The 17,622-nt window shown below is 41.9% G+C and overlaps 1 protein-coding gene across 3 annotated transcripts in view; it reads right to left on the minus strand.

Moving 5' to 3' along the window:
* The window catches only part of LOC132395689 (sal-like protein 3), a 62,202-nt gene that overhangs the window by 14,554 nt on the left and 30,026 nt on the right, over positions 1 to 17,622 (minus strand). Inside the window, exons 2-3 of one of the 3 annotated variants that reach the window (XM_059972615.1) lie at positions 1,342 to 4,269; positions 785 to 1,125 (exon numbers count right to left, since the gene is read on the minus strand). In XM_059972615.1, coding sequence (XP_059828598.1) covers positions 785 to 1,125; positions 1,342 to 4,269 — 3,269 coding nt within the window. Of the gene's footprint in view, positions 1 to 784; positions 4,270 to 17,622 lie in introns of all 3 variants that reach the window. The other 2 variants (XM_059972608.1, XM_059972623.1) reach the window with 2 other exon arrangements.

The raw sequence follows: 17,622 nt of genomic DNA on the forward strand, positions 1-17,622 counted from the left end.
TAATGTCAATCATGTGTACTTGTGTGCCTGTTAGATGTTACACTGTGCTAAGAGCTAACAGTTTTTAAATAGTGTCAGTTGCATGTGTTTCTGTTCAAAAAGCAGTGATTTTTGTCACTGATAGTTGACGAGAAATAATCAGTAAGACAATTCAGAATGGTTTTGCTCACTCCGGTTTTAAGCATTCAGGCTTGGAGATGCCAGAAACAGCCGGGAGTGAAAATGAAACAATTTCACTATTTCAACAAGTTAAGGATGATGAAGAATTTGAAGGTATTGACAATCCTTCAGATTGAATGTTAAAATGAATATGAATATTTGGAGCTTGCAATCGCTATACTATAGTATGAATGGAGTCCATTATTTGCACTTGGTGTCTGGGCTGATTTTGTGCATTGTACAGTGAATAAATTCCTCCATTGATAATTATTAGGAACTAAAACACAGTTTTGTAGTTCTTCAGTAGTTTTGTAGTGTTTTAATTTGTTCTGTACTTCAAGTAAATACATTATTTGTTACTCAGTTAAATGGCAGCTTTTCGTTTTTTATACCTTTTTAACTATTTTGGCTAATAGGGGCAGCTGTTTAATTGGGCCAAAATGTACTGTGTCCCAATTAACCAGAATCCACTGCATTTGATTAGGTCCCATTTTTCAGACATTAAAGCTCTAATCATTACATTGATTACAACATCATGTTTGAGATTTACATTTGTAGGTTCATGGTTAAAACAGAAGCAGCTGATATGTTCTTATCACTAATTTATACATCAAAATGATCTTACCTTAAGATTCCCTTTTGTTGTAAAGGCTCTGCCACAGATTGTGCAGCCAAAAGGCTTTTCACCAGTGTGAGTGCGCTCATGGATCTGAAGAGCACTTGCAGAAGAAAAGGTCTTCCCACAGGACGGACAGTTATGCTGCTTGGGAGTCCGACGAGGTGGCGGTGCCAGAATGGGTGTCATACCTGGACTCATAGCTGTCTGTGGTGCAGATGGAGCCTGTATACCAACTGGAACCTGCGTGCCATCACCTAGGGAGATCGGCTTGCTGTGACCATTGACTTCCATTTTGACCACGGTTGGTGCAGTGCTGGTGACCAGGCTAGGAGTACTTTGGGTGGGACCTAGAGTGGAGTTGGGTTCAAATAACTGAGAAGGAAGTTCTTTCATCTTGTGAGTCAGTAAGTGCTGTTTTAAATTACCCATAGTGGAGCAACCACGATTGCAGATTGTGCAAAGGAATGGACGCTCTTTAGTATGGCTGCGGTAGTGAATTTCCAACGCACTTTTACAAGCAAAAGGTTTCCCACAGATACTACAAACAGTACTTTTCAACTTACCACATTCTTGGTTGGGGAACAGCATACTAAAAGCCTCTTCTTTGATGATCGGCCGGGTCAGGTTGTTGGCTGTCAGATCAAGTGCTCCTCCATTCTCCCGATGAGTTGATGGACTGTCCACTTTTTCTAATTTCACCGGAGTCTCATGCGGCTCCTCGTGGTTGCCAAAGCCTGGTGACTTTGACCTTTGACTCCCAGCGTTACTGGGCGCGGGTGACAATGCCTGCATTGAGGAAGAGCATTCCGACAGCGCAGGGCTACCAGCACTTTGACTTTCTAGGTCGCCCACGGCAGAGGAAGAGTCATTTGTTAAGCGATCGCTCTCCATGGATCCGTTTTCAACAGATTTCACAATCTGCGATCGCTGCTGGGTGCCGAGAGCACAATCTATCATCTTCATCTGATTCTCGAGTGCGGCGATGTTGGATATCACTGAAGGCGGCGAGTTGGGCGAGGAGCCAGAAGAGCACAACAACTGTTTTGAAGACTCCGTCGAGGCAATGTTTAATTCCGCCTCCTCGTCCACTGAATTTTCATCCATCAGTTCATCGTCCGGGTAGTTGCTCATTAGTTCTGCATTCATTTCATCACAGGTTAAGTCTCTGTCCAGGCTGTCAGAGAAGCTCTCTGGCAGTGGAGTGTTGGGGATCTGGCCACCCATGTGCATGCGAATATGCTGCTGTAAAACCACGGCATTTGTGAATTTCTTCTGGCAAATGGGGCAAGAGTGCTGTACTCGAAGAGGGGGCTTTGCACGGTGAACGCCAAAGTGTGTCTTTAAGTTCCCCTTGGTGGTAAAAGCCCGCCCACAGATCTTGCATTTAAATGGCCTCTCGCCCGTGTGTGTGCGGTAGTGCATCTTCAGAGCACTCTGACAACTGAGAACACGGTGACAGATAACGCACTGGTTGGGGTCTGTCATCTTTTTGTCAATGTTCTCCACCAACTGCTGCAGCTTTGAGGTCTCAGATGTTTGCATAGAATCCAACAGACCACCAAAGGGAAACTTTGCCTTGAACTGATCCGATATGATGGGGAGCAGAGGGCTCGGGAGGGTCGTGGGAACACTGTTCACTCCACTCTCTGTGCATGTAGTGAACGTGGTGGAGCACACAGCTGATGAAACCGACTGTCCAGACACACAGCCTTCTACTGCCTTGAAACCAGAAGCAGGTACATTTACACCTTGGACCATTGAAACAATACTACCACCAGTGATTGACTGCGGAGACTCTGCGGTTATTGGAATGCTGGAATCGTTCTTGTTCATGTTTGGTGACAGGGAAGCACATTCACTTGATGGAGGTGATGATCTTTGGGGTGACCTGCTTAATGGAGTCACCGTCGGGGATTCACTAGTAATGTTTGACAGAGTTGGAGGCAACTGTAATCCAACTGATGTTGGTATGGTTGACAGCACAGGTTTGGTGTCCAGCCAAGTCGTCACTGGTTTTTCAGGTGGCAAAGACATTCCGTATGGAATACCAGTGCTAGTAGGTACATTATCTAGGTATTCAGGAACTGGATATGGATTCATCTGGATGTGAGGGTATTTTTCTTTGTGCCTCTGGAAGTGTACTTTGAGATTGCCTTTGGTGGAAAACCGATTTCCGCAAATATTACACTTGAATGGTCTCTCTCCAGTGTGAGAACGCAGGTGAATTTGCAACGCACTGTCACTTCCGAAGACCTTTGCACAAAACCTACACTTGTGCTTGAAAAATGGATCTTCTGAACTTGTTTTGGGGTCAAACACAGAGACATTGGGTGGTTTCCCCTTGCGATGTTTCATAAGGGCAGCCAGTGGATCGAGAGCATTGGTTGTGGCAGCAATGCTGACCAGGGGGTTTGGAAAGATCACACCACTTGAGGAGTTCTGAGGTAGCAGCGAGTTAGGCATGCTGGAAGCTGGACTGAGGAGACTACCATGTGCGAGTGATGAAGTCGAATACTGCAACTGAGAGGAAGTGTTATTTGTGCTTGAGCTGGAACTTGGAGTCAGGGAGGATGTAATTCCACTTGTGGTTGGAGGCAAAGCGGATTCTAGTCTTGGTGACACACTACTGGGTAGAACAGGAGTGCTAGCCCCAGAGGCTGGCTGAGCGATCTGCTGGGGGCCATCAAAAGCCGAAGTGTGGACACTGGGTGCCTGCACTGTGCTGGAAGCTGAGATAACGCCTGACAAGGGGTTGGAAGGATGCTCGCTGAAGGAGGCATGCTGGCTAGCAGCAGATACGGGAGTACCTTGGGAGGGTGCAGAAGGGTTTAGTGGGTGCATTGGCTGTGGGTTCATCATCGCCACTTGGTTACGGATTTGTTCGATGAGTTGTAGCTGGTGTAGCTGTTGCTGCTGCAGAGCCACCAACTGCTCCAGGATCATAGGAATAGCCATGGTCGGTATTGTATGACTTGAAGTGGGGCTGTTAGATCTGGTGTCCTGGGAAAACTGTGCTACTGCCACCTTTGTGCTCTGCAAGGTCTCTAAAGTCACATTAGTGTTTGGCATGTTATAACTGGTCATGGAAGATGATTCTGAGATCTGAGGTAGCAAAGTAGCAGTGCTGGAGGACCCTTGGTTCTGGAACCCTTTGTCGATGGACGCATCCACCTCCATCGGCTCGTCTTGCTCGGTACTCTTCACCTCAGAGCACTCGTTCCCCTCTAGTGGACCATTGTCCTCACCAGCTTCACTCTCTGCCTGATCACTTGGGCTACTGGCAGGGGAAGCCTCAGGGAATTCCTCTGAGTGCGCTGCCTCCTCGTCGTTGACGATTAGGACCAGCGGGTTCTTTGTGCAATTCTTCTGGTGCTCCATGAAGTCAGGCCACTTGAAGAACTCTGCACAGCATTTCTCACAGATGTGCGTTTCCTCACTTCCGCTCCTACTTTCATTCCCACTATCAGCATCGTCCGGTCCTTCCCCTGGGACTACAAGGAAATGAAAGGGACACGTCAAGCAGTGACTTGCTGGACAACCCCTCCCTCCAATTTCAAGTTTTTGCACATAACTAAAATCAATATTTTTTTATTTTGTACAAATTACTTCACTTCAATACATCTCAGGTCCCTCTGTGTGTATTCTATCACTCCTTCTGCCTAGCTAATCATTTTCTTTGCACAATCCATCAAATTATGAAGCCCTATCAATTGTGGATACTGCTGCTTAATGAAATTCCATAGGAGCTATTGATTTCCAATATTTTCATACAATTCACAGCTGCCTTGTCTGTTGGGTACAAATCAAGCCTTTGATGGACTCATTAGGATTCCCCTTTACCATCAGGTTTCCTCATTTCCAACAAAATTAGAGAAGTCTTTGTCAGTTCACTTGACATGACTAAACTAATCTGTAACCTTTCTGGCTCAAATCAGTAGCTGACAGGACAAACTGGCCCTCTGTTACTCAAATGTGGTGTTAGACTGACCAGATTTATTATCTTTATATAGCATGAAGGCAGAATGGATTTAATGCTAGTCTATATATTGTCTTAAATCACTGACCGTACCTTTAGTTGCTTCTGAAATCTGAAGTGCCGTGCACTCTCAAGCATTAATGAAGGTGTAGTATCTTTCAGAGCTCTGCCCAATTTACCTAAATTAATTATTTCCTGTGCTGGTAGGGAGAGAAAAAACAAAGTCTGTGCTATATCTATTAACAGTTGTTGATAGAGACCCAGACCATTAAAACTTTGAATAACAGAAGGCCATATTATGAGTGGTGATTTCTTAACCGAACAAAACTGAAACTATCACTGTTATGAAGAGAGCCAGGGTTTAGACTTTCTTTGGCTGCGAAATATTTTTATGATCCTCAATAAGGCCTTCATATATTAGTACACTACCTTCAGTCTTTTATGCCCCTGCATTACTAGGAAGTGACTTTAAAAAGGCTTAGTTAGTCAGCATATAAGGAAGTTTGGTACCTATAGTATTTACACAAAAGAACTCTTGGGTGCTGACTCATCTTGTTCTCAAGAAACATCATGGTTTTCGTCTGTGTCAGGAAAATTACTAATTGGTGATTACCGTTGTATGTTTTCACCTTTCTGAGCTGGACTTACTACTGCATGCCAAACAAGTGCCAACATAATATGTCAAGAAATTTGTTGTTTTCAGGTAGCAGTACAGTGCGATACATAAAAATACTGTTAGTTACATTAAGAAATACATAAAAATAGATAAATAGTGCAAAAAAAAAGCAAAATAGTGAACTGGTTCATGGACTATTCAGAAATCATTTAAGAAACAGACTTTCAATGGATAGCTGACCAATTAACTAATTTATAAGCTAACTTAAAGTTTAGTTTTGGTTGCTAGCACAGCCTAAGATGACATTAATGTCAAATGGAGTTATCTATCACTTCCTCCTTTTCTAAAGTATTGGTTGGCTATTCAACTTGCTGGAAGTCAGAAGAAATATTGACTTGTCAGTGTTTTCTGCATTTTGTATGATTCTCTGCAGTGGTACAGTTGGTTAAGGCAGCATGGTGTTGTGCCAGTGTGGCTATACGGCCAGCTCACAGTGGCAGAGCACTCAAGCGCAATTCTCTTTCCGCAAAAGCTGTTTGTAGGGTGTTGGGTAATGGCACCTGATGTTTTGGACAATGAAAAAGCTTCATCTAACCGCCCACATATGTATGGGAATTGGTCCCTGCAGCCAGATGTGGTCACTGCTATGGGAGGTGATCGCAACCTTATAACAGTATCGTCTGCACCAAATATTAGCTTGTGTCAGCCGTGGCTCCTGTTCCTGTCACTGTGTGTAGAGCACATAACTTTAGTTCTTCCAACAGTTGAAACATTAAAGCAAGGCTCCATTTACCTCCACATGGATGTAAAAAATCCACAACACTGTTCCAAAGAAGAGCAGTGAAGTTATCTGTGGTGATTTGGTCAGTGTTTATCACTCACTCTATAGAGTACCTTCTCAGTAACGCTGAGTGTGACCAATCTAGCTTTCCTCCAGAGTACTGAATGTCAAAATTGCTTGATTGGGTGAAAAGTGTTCTGCCTTGATCTGATACATGCCTTGGAGGTGTTTCAGTGTAGATTCGCAGGAATGATTCAATGATAATTGCTTGCATCTGTAGCCTGCACACCTTCTCAGCATTGCAAGAAATCATTCTCATAGGGTTAAACTGCACATTAACAGGCCATTTGGCCCATTTGATTTTGTACTGATCATCAACCACCTATTTACTGTGCTAGTTAGTGTTTCTCACATTCCCATCAATTTTCCCCAGATGAAACCACTCTCACTTGGGACAATTAACAGTGGTTAATTAACTTACCAACCCTGGCATTGAAGGGTTGCCTTACAAGTAATGCTGGCCCAAACTCTGGACTTGAGGAGAACGAGCAACGAAACACTTAAAACAGAAGTACTTTTCCTCAAGGTAGGGCAGGGTGGCCACCAAAATGGGTTGGCTGAAATGTCTAGATCCTGAGGAAAAATCAGTCCAAGTTGAGGAGAAAATTATTCAATCAGTGGGTTAGGTGTTTAGGAATTCTTGACCTGCTAGAGTATTTGTTGGATGTACACAAGGGCAAATTTTTGCTCACTATAGTTATCAGATAGTTCAAAAGCGAGATTGAAGAAATGGGATCTTACTGAATGCAAACAGTTCAGGTGGAATCTGTGGCCCATTCCTGCTCGTTTGCTTAATTTCAGGGTACACTGACACCTCTGCCTCCTGAAGGGGACTATCAGTGTGAAGCATGTCAGAAGTGCTCTTGATGACTCTAGGTTGGGGGAGAGGCGATAAAAGGAAATCAGTCAGGGTTACTGTTACCAGCCTGCTGGTCTTGCTCCATTATCTGTGTGTGGGTATGGCGCTTTGTACACTGAACAAGTGATGACCCTCTACATGCTGTTCTGATTTTAACTGCACTGAATCAAAGCTACGTGGTGTCCCTGCAGGGAAGCGATATCAGATTAATGGAACCGTTGTCACGTTGTCATGACTCCACCTCTCAGCAGCCAGCAGTAAAGAGCATTAACTGAGGTCTGGAAACAGGCTGTGAGCTGGTCCTCCTGACAGGAAACTCATAAAACCCACTGGTGTCTGACTATAATGCAGAGACTACAGAGGCAGCATGCCCTTCATGGGGTGTGAATGGGTGATCAATATGTACAAAAATGAAAGATCTTTGCAAAGCTAATAACTAACAGGAGTGTAGTTGGCACGTGGATGACATTGTGCTGATACTATATGCATTTCTATGAGCATATGTTTGTTTCAGATTTAGCACTTGCGTTTTACTTACATAAGTCACAATAGCTACAATTTGAAATTAATTAACTGGGGTGTTCTGTGGTGCTATGTAAAATCATGCCAGTTTTTAAGAATGACAGCACAAAGCTGCCCTCTATAGTTTTACCTTTTAGCATTTCTGATCCTAGCTGCTCTGAATTGAAGCCTTGTGCTGTCCCTGTACGGAATGGATATTTTAAGTCATTGCTTTTGATATCTACCACATTGCAATTTTAAGAAAACATCTTTTGATTTCTGAGAGGCCACTAATTTGATGTCACAAACACATTTAATTAAATATTGAACAAAAGACTGTTCATATTAAATGAATGTTACTTATTGATGTGTGAATTCATATTGTGCTTGGGCACAAATTTGTCACAAAATAACATTGTGGCATTTGTTTGCCTTCTGTTGTTTAAACTAAATGCTCAGTGTTGGGTGCTGAACCCTGTTTCCTAAAAACAGTTCCATTGAAGTATTTCAGAATATGCTGCCAATTCAAGTGATTAGCACATGTAACAGAGGGCAGATTTCTGCACGTAACCTTGAGGCAAACTTAATTGGAAATGAGATGGTATGAAGGGTAACAGTTTCTGATTTTTCTACAAAGAGTATGAAGAATGGCATAGACAAAGTTTGGAGAGCAATATTTAACAAATAAATTAGGGAGTAATAAACTCTTCTCGGGCTTCCAGCTGAGTACAGGTATCCATTTGAACTGTCGTTTCAATGACAAGCTCTGCCACCTTCATCAGGGATGACGCCTGGACACGTCTAGTCCGGTGGTATTTATACCCCCGTAGTCTGTCTCTTAAACGTCAGTTAAAATCGATACCTGTACCTACTGAAAGCCCGAGAACAGTTTATTCGTCATATACGCCGGGAAAGCACTAGATCCTTTTTCAAATTAGGGATAGTGTAGCCACTGGGTGATCTTAAAAGAAGTTAAGAAATGGACTAAGCACCTTTCAGATGAAAAGGTAAATCAAGTTTGCTTCTGTCCTAACAAATTAAAAAGTCCCTCATCTCATTCAAAGAAAAACTGTTACTATACTTGTACCTATCCATTACTTTAACACTCATGAGGCAGGTTACCTGATCCTAATCTCACTGTTAATTATAGGAGTGTCCTGGGTCCAAAGGAGACGTTGCACTTTCCTATATTACAATAGTTTGCAAGTAGATTGTAAGACAATGACAATGGTTTGCAAGTAGGTTGAAAAACCTACTAAGAGCGGCTTCGTGGAGCAGGTGGGAGAGCTGCTAGCTCACCGCAGCTCCAGAAACCTGGACTTGGTTCTGTCCTCTGCCTCATGTTCTTGCTTTGCCCTAGTTTCCACTCACATACCAAAACGGTGCAGGATAATAGGTTAAATGGTCATTGCATATGGTCCCTAGTGTAGCTGGGTGGTGGAGCTGTGGGGAGAACAGGGCAAATTAGCAGAGGAATGGAATTGTTCTGTCAGCTGGCAGAGGTTCAATGGCTAGAATGGCTAGGTTCGTAAGGAAACATGAGAACTTTTTAGGTCTATTCTGGGATTGTGAAAAGCATAACAGAAATGCTAGCCTTTCTTTTTCCATAAAGCTTTACTGAGAACAATTAAAATAATTTGAGGAATTACAGGATAGTGCTTGGTAATAAGAATTAATTTGCAGACAGACAAAATTGATTTATTTTCAACCTGTTCTTCTTTAATAAGCTTTCAGTAAAAAAAAATCTTACTGAATGATTTGAAATTCACCCTTATCCTCTCTTGGAAAAAAGGCATTTTGCTGCTTTATTTAATTCATCAGGAAAGAGCTCTGTCTCCCTGTGAACAGTGACATATAAAATAATAGGAAATAGGAAGAGAGTTGCCATGCTGTAACCCAGCCTAAAAATTCAGATGAGGTCAAATGGTTTTGAAACCTTTTTTTGGAATCTTGAAATTTCATTACTACAAATCTTTCCTTGGTATATAGAATTTACCACAGCTCAGAAAATAAAAATTATAAAAAACATATTGCTAAAACCTCCAGCAACATTGCATTTGGTTGTATCCATGTTGCAAAATAAATGTCAGGCACAGAATCACAGGATCATGTTGCGCCAAATGTTGTAACATCCAGACTGGTGAAGTATGCCAATGTAGGAATTGCTAGCTTTTGCCTGGTATGTAAAATCCTAAAGCCAAAAACATGGCCATTTGGCCCATCGTACCTGTGCCGATTCACTGCAAAGCAATAAGACTCTTAACATTTTTTATAGATAGGGACAGGAGAAATATTCAGATTGGTCGCATTACAGCCTGGTATGCTGGTTCCAATGCACAGGATCGCAAAAAGGTAGAGTGTTTAGTCACCCAGCTGCATTGTGGGTACAATCCTCCCTGCCACTGAAGCATCTCCAAGAGTTTGTACCTCAAGAATGTGAATCCATCACTTACAACATTCTGCCCTCTCTTTAGGTCACACCCTCTTCTTGTTACTACCATCAGGGAGGAGGTACAGGAGCCTGAGGACGTAACGATTCAGAAACAGTATCTTCCCTTTCGCCAATAGATTTCCACTAACCCATGAACACAACCCCATTATTCCTTTGTTTCTATACTATTTATTTACTTAAGTAATATATAGCAATTTCACATTTTTATATGTACTGCTGCTGGAAAACAACTAATTTTGCATCATCAAAGTCAGTGAAAATGAATTTTATTGTTTCTGATTCCCACTCTTCAATACAGAGAACAACTCTTCTGTCCACTAAGTCCTTTCCAATCATCAACTACCCATCTAAGCTAATACAAGCAGCTGGTGTGCCACCTTCTAAGTCTTGGCAATTCAAGTGCTTGCAGATACTTCCCAAATATTATGTGAGTACCTACTTCCACTACCCCTTCAGGCAGTATGTTTCAAATTCCAACCATCCATTCTTGGTGAAAAGAAAATCCGTCTGAGATTCTTACCCCTTGCCTTAGCCTATGTACTCTTCCTTTAGACACCTCTGCTACAGGCAAAGATTTCCTCCTGTTTACCCTGTTCCAAGTACTTCATTTGTCCAAGTACTTATCCAAATCCCTTTGAAAGCAATTATTGAATACTTTTAATATTCTGAGGCACAGCCTTTAAAATTGAGATGAGAAGAAATTTCTTCAGCCAGAGGGTGGGGAATCTGTGGAAAATTTTGCCACAGGGGACAGTGGAGGCCAAGTCCCTGGGTATATTTAAAGCAAAGATTAATAGGTTCTTGACTGGTAAAGGGATTAGGGTAACCTGAAGAAGGCAAGGACTGGGATATAAAAAAATGTCAGCTATAATTTAACTTTGGAGCTGACTCAATGGGCCAAATGGCTAGATTCTACTCTTATACCTCATGGCCTTATATTTCCACTACGAGATGTTCAAAAAACGCCCATCTTAATCTGTTTTGTCAATTGGCCTAAACTGTCCTCTGGCTACAGATCCAACAGCCAATAGAAACTACTTAATTTTAAGCAGTCTATCAAAATGCTTTGTAAGTTAGATGTTTCGGAAACAGGTTCAAGATGAGGCATGCCTGTTCTTATGTCATAGTTCAACAACATGGCTCCGCACTTCACCAAAGACATCACTGTATATTCGGTTCAAGCAGTTGCAACAAGACAGAGAAATAAAGGTTTTTAACATTTCCAGTCCTTGAGCTTTGTCAAGGCCATTAAATAAGTTCAACAACCTAGGCTGCTGCATTGGTGATCTCACTGCACCACTCTCTGGACTTCTTCAGGAAAGCTTGAGGGGGGAACCTGCCAGTATCTCACTAGAATGGCAAAATAGACAACACCCCGGAAAATGGGTTGGAGGTTATGTTGGGTTCAAAGCAATGTGTGCAGCTCACCATCCTGCCAAAGAGGAAAATACAGACCTTTGTGTGTTTCAAATTCTTTGCTCTGTTATTTATTTTGAGTGGGTTAATACCTCTGCTGAAATAACAGAGAGGAATTTTAGCTGAATGTGTCAAGTGTTTAAACTGTAGTGTCCTAGATTGCAACTTGGGGGCTTAGGTTTTTGCAAAGGTTATTAAACTACAGCCAAAGGAATTTATGTAACCTATTATTCCAAATATATTGTCACAATTAATCAGTTTTGCTATTGTAAACCCATGTCTATGAAGTACATAGAAACTAAAAAATTCAAGGCTCCTCTAAACTTCTGTTACATTAATTGGTGGACACAGAAATAAAATACTGAGTTTGCAAAAATGTAAACATGCCAACAGCAGGGACCAGGCTAATGAAATACTGAAGGACAGGAAAACTTTGGTTGAAGATATCATTTAATGTAGACAAATGCAGAGGCAATGCAGCACTTGCTGGGATTGCTTACTTTAGCAATTAATTCCAATGCTTTAGAATGATTGTAAGTCTGCGCTTGCAGTCTGGTTTCTGGTGCCCTCTTGCACCAGAACCACAAAATATTTGCACCAAAAAAGACTTGGCATTAAGACCCAAAAACTAGTTGAATATAAATATTCTGAAGTAATAGGCACAAATTTAGAAAAGCGGGGTGGAAAGGCAGTTTAGATTGTCCTGTTTTATGCATGGGCTGGTAAGTACACAGGGGCTTATTGTATTTGTTAACTCAAGAGAGAATTGGCTAAGTACCTGCTGAAAAAAGAATTGATATAGGGTTATGAGAATTATTTTGGATATGATAGAGGCCCTAGGAGCAAACAAACCTTTCCTGGCCTGTACGTTCTTGTGTTCTGACAATCACCCTATTGGGAATTAATGCAATTACAGACTGCAAGCTCTGATATTCCATATTAATCAACTTAACTAAAACCTTTCAACCAAAGCTCAGAAATGTTAGGAAGCGGCAATAGTTTATTTACTTAAGGAAGTCTGATTTAAGAGGCAAAATTGAATGTTGGGGATGAACAGATTGTTTGATCAGCTCACATGGGGAGAGAAAAAGTTCATACTTATTAAGTGCACTCTGGCCTGAGGAGTTTTGTACCCACTGAAGTACTTCTGAAATATATTCATTGTTGTACTGTGGGGAAATGCAGCCACCAACATGCACACTGCAAGGTCTCATATCTAGAAATGAACTGAACAACCACTCAATGGGAATGGAATTTATTCTCAGTAGCATGCATTGCACGATACCACTGGTGCACTTTACCCAACTTACAACGTTCAGCTTCTTGAATTTAGTATCTACTGCATATGACTAGGCTTAATATCATGACACCACAGCACACGCCCACGATGTTATGTCAAACTAATTAAATGAATGACACCTAACTAATCTAATCCCTCTTTCTTGCACATAGACCACATCTTTCCCCTCTCTGCATATCTATTAATGATTTGGAACAGTTGAATGATTGGAATAAACTGGCCAGACCATCAACTTGCTCCTTCAAGTGGTGTAATGATACCTTTTACACCTCTCACCTTGAAGGACAGAGATTCAACATTTTATTTGAGAGACATTGTTGTTGAACTAGCAGCACATTCCTCAACTGAGCCTTTAACCCATGCCTTTCTAATTCAATGTTCAATGCTGACGCTGAGCTCCCTATGAAAAAGTTCACCAGCTGAACAATCAAGTAGTGGTTTGTATCATTCGAAGTATGATAATCATTTTTGATTTTGTTTATTGCATCAGCAGGAAAGAACCCTACACAGGACAGAGCCTATTTTATCATCAAGCATTCTTGGGGGGTGGGGGGAAGCAGATCACAATTGCCAATTAAACGCAGACTACAAAGTCAAATTTGACAAAGTTTGCTTCCCATTCCCACGCAAACTGTCCTTGTGTGAAATTAGCAATTGTTGCCGCATTACATCCCCTTCTAATATTTAGTGACAGTCATCCGAAAACAGTTAGTATAGTTGCACAATTCACACAAATAAGGAGTACTTTTTTTGAAGACAATCACCAATCTTTAAGCAAGCTTACCACCTGCAAGAAGGCTGTACAGGGGAATAAACAAAATAGCTCATCTATTGCACTTTTAATAGTGATAATTTACAGTTTTGGTATTACTTTTAAAATTTCTTCAATCCGCTAAGAAGCCAATTTCTCCATATAGTTATATATTTTTTAATATAGCTATAACTAGGAGCAAACGGTGCAAGTATACTGCATAACACTCTGGGAGGTGAAGAGAAGCATATTTTAGTGCAATTTTAAAGTGGAACAACATTGGCTCAGACAAGAACACTGAGTCAGAAGAATGGGGGTTTCAGCTGCAAATGCCAGATGCTTAAGTATGGAAATCAAGGCTGACAACTCAGTGCCATACTAGAGTTGCTCAGTTGTCTATTGACAGTATTGTCCCTTAAATAAGAGATTAAATTGAGGATTGACACACTGCCTTGGATGTAAAAGATTGCATTGCACTATCTTGAAGATCAAGGGAGATTTTCTTGGTAACATCATCACTCAGTCAATGCCACTAAAGCAGATATCTGGTCATTGTCACATTTCAGCTTGTGAGAACTTGTGGAGTGTGAAGTCCACTGCCCCATTTCCTGCACTGAGTGCACTCCCAAAGTACTTTGGTGGCAGTAAAATATTTTGTAACATCATGAAAGGTGCTAAGGAAATGTATAACAAAAAACTTATAAGTTCTGAAACCATTAAGGTGACAATTGTGTAAATGGCTCAATGTTTATTTCATACTTTATACTTCCTTGTGAAGGAAGCCATTGGGCCCATTAAGTCAATGCCAGCTCTCAGCATTCTCATCAATTCCCTTTCCCTACCTATCTCACTACAGCTGATTCCCATTAATGCCACCTCCTTATATGAGGAATAATTTACAGTGGACGGTTCACCTACAGGAACATCTTTGGGATGCTGGATCACCAAGGAGGAAATTGCATGTGGACACAGAAAGGACATGCAGACTCCACATGGAAAGCAATGGAGGTCAGGATTGAGCCTGGTTCACTGGCACTATGAGGCAGTGGAACTGTTTGCTCCACCACTCTACTGCCTATTTGTGTAGAATGCAATGCAGCACATCAAATAACACCATTGTCTTCCTCTATCATCCAAAGGGCAATACAACTAGCAAATGAGGAAGCAATGTAAACCTGTAAAGAGTTCCTGTGTGTAAGATGAACAGTACCATGGTGAATGGAGTGTCTAGGGATCAAAGAACCCTCTTAGGAGATAAGCATGAAAGATTGACACAAATTAGGATACAGTTCTGACATTATTGCAAAGTACCAACAATGGAATCAATACAGATGATAGAAAGCTAAAAACAAATAAACAGAAAGTTACTTTTGCAGAGTAGGACATTTAAGGACATTGCATTATTGTCTCCAAAACTTGATCCACTTGGAATATTACCCACGGTTTATTGCACTGTAGATCATTTCTGGATGAAATTGTGCGACAAGTGTCTCTTTGTGTGACTCCTGTCCAATGATTTCCCAGTTAGGCACACACCGAGTTATGCAATTGTTCATAGTCTGCATGCTTTTACCATTCCAATGAGACCTGAACAGGAAGCTCCATAACATCACCACCATGAAACAATTATAACTGTGAGAAAACCACAATGGTTTCTTGTTTCTCTTGCCATCTAAAAACGCAATCAAGGTACTTGATGGGGCAGATTTATAACCCTCAGAAAGTCACTCAAACCCTTCCCCAGGAGGGTAAAGAATTTTGGGACATTCTCTTTGACATTCACCAATTGTTATTGATGCAACATAGAAAGCATTCCATCTGGATGCATCTCTGCTTGGTATGGCAACTTTCCACACAAGACAACAAGAAACTGCAGGAAGTTTTGGACAAAACTCAGGACATCATGACCCAGCCTCCTCTCCTTGGACTCTGTCTATACTTCTCAGTACTTAAGTAAAGTAGCCAACATAGCCAAAGACCCCACTCTTCTCTCCCCTCCCATTGGGTAAATGATACAAAAGCCTGATAGCACATACCATCAGACTCAAGGACTGCTTCTATCCTACTGTGATAAGGTTATTGAATGGTCCTCTTGATTGATAAGATGAACTCTTGACCTCGCAGTCTACCTCATCATGGCACCTTGCAGTCTGCCTGAACTGCACTTTCTCCATAATGGCAACATTTCATTCTGCATTCTTGTTTTGCTTTTTCCTGGTATTTCCCCATGGCCCTGATGTGATAAAGTGATCTGTATGGATGGCACGTAAATCAAAATTTTTCACTGTAGCTCAGTACATGTGACACTAATAAAGCAACAACTTCCAAAGTCCACAGAATGCTTAACCTAATTGTAAGTGTTATATCCAGTCATGAGCTGCTGAGATTCCCTAAGAATGGTGCCTGTGTGCCTTTTACAGAGGGTGACACTAAGGTGATGTGGGTTGGGAATTTCAAGAAAATGAGGCAATGCCACCCCCAACAGTGTAAAACCTATGCTCAGATTGACACTACGTCCTTCCTGGACTGAGGATGAATATTAGGTTCTCAGGCTCAGGCTTTCTGAGGCTGTTTCCAGCTGTGCAGGAAGATTCCCAGCCAGGTCCTGGTGACTAGAGTGCTCCCTCTGTGGCGGTTAAGGCCTGCAGGATCTTCCCAAGCCACTACAGCAGATGCATGTTGTGTCCTAATGTGTTACAGACATTGGATCATAGAGCCATACATCGTGGAAACAGGTCCTATGGCCCATCTGATCTAGACCATCCATGACACTATCTAAGTTAGTTCCCTTTGCTTATTTTTGGCATATATCCCCCTAAAACGTTCTTATCCATGTACCTGTACAAATATTTTTTAAAGTTGTTAATGTATCTGCTTCAAACACTTCCTCTGGCAGCTCATTCCATATCTCTGAGTAAATAGGTTGCCCCTCAGGTTCCTAATAAATCTTTCCTCTCTCACCTTAAGCCTATCTCTCCACCTTTTGATTTCCCAGCCCTGAGAAAAAGAAGTTTTCAGAAGTTTAATCCGTGCACAGAATCACAAAGAAATTAACCCATCTACTTTGGTATCAGTGAAGACAGGACGGAATCTTGGCATTGGAATTCACCATCAGTAGTGAAGAGACACACTGTCTGCATCCCTGTGGCAATAAAGAAAACACCTTGTTAAAGCACTGGAAAGATTTCCACTCCCTCAACGTGCTGGTGTACTAGAAGGATTTCCTCATTGTGAATGTGACATTTCTAGGAAGAGTCTGCACTATTGGGCATTTCCAGCAGCTGTTTGGGTGTTAGGGTTCCCTTGCACTACCTTTGCCCCTCAAACCAGTGCACGCTTCAACCAGAAGACTTTGGGACATGACAAGGAGAGCGACACATAGATCAGGGGAACAGCGTCAACATCATGGACGTGGCATTTCGTTGCCTGTAACAGTCCAGGGGGTGTCTGACAGTGGGCACCAAGCAGAAGTGGAGACTTGGTGATTGAATGCCACATACTGCACTTCCTGCAGTTACTGGCAAAAGCTGGTGCCAGAGGAAGAAGACTGAAAAGACCTAGCGCCTAAAGGACACTAGCAAGGCTAACACTTTCTGCCACCATTGCTAATCCCTTTTCTCTCGCCTTTCTACTGGGAGAAGATATAGGAACCTGGAAGCCCAGAGGACCAGATATACCTGCTAAACCAGACAAGATAGCTTCTTCCCCACTGCCATCAGACTTCTGAAACAAACACCTCTTTCACATCGCCTTCCCAGTGATGGCACCACATTCTCAAACCCTTCTAGTTCTTTGGCCATTGTCACTTTAGCATTGGTTGTGCATTATTGCACTGATAAATTTACAGCATTCTGTCACTTTGCATTCATCCGTGTACTTACTGTTGTAATTATGATCTATACTGTTTACTCTGTCAGCTTCAGAGGAGCAAGGAGTTTCACTGAACCTTGGTTTATATGACAACATGGGAGAAAGAAAGAGGGAGGTGGCTCCAAGAGACATGTCGCTGTTCAATATCCACAGCCTCCTGTCCCAACTGAGCTGAGGATATAGGTGTCAGCTGCCCAGGATTGAAAGAAAGACCATTCTCAAAGGCAGCCTAGACTTCACACTCTGATTTTTAATGTCATCA

This window comes from Hypanus sabinus, chromosome 1 (genome assembly GCF_030144855.1).
Source record: "Hypanus sabinus isolate sHypSab1 chromosome 1, sHypSab1.hap1, whole genome shotgun sequence".
NCBI lineage: Eukaryota > Metazoa > Chordata > Chondrichthyes > Myliobatiformes > Dasyatidae > Hypanus > Hypanus sabinus.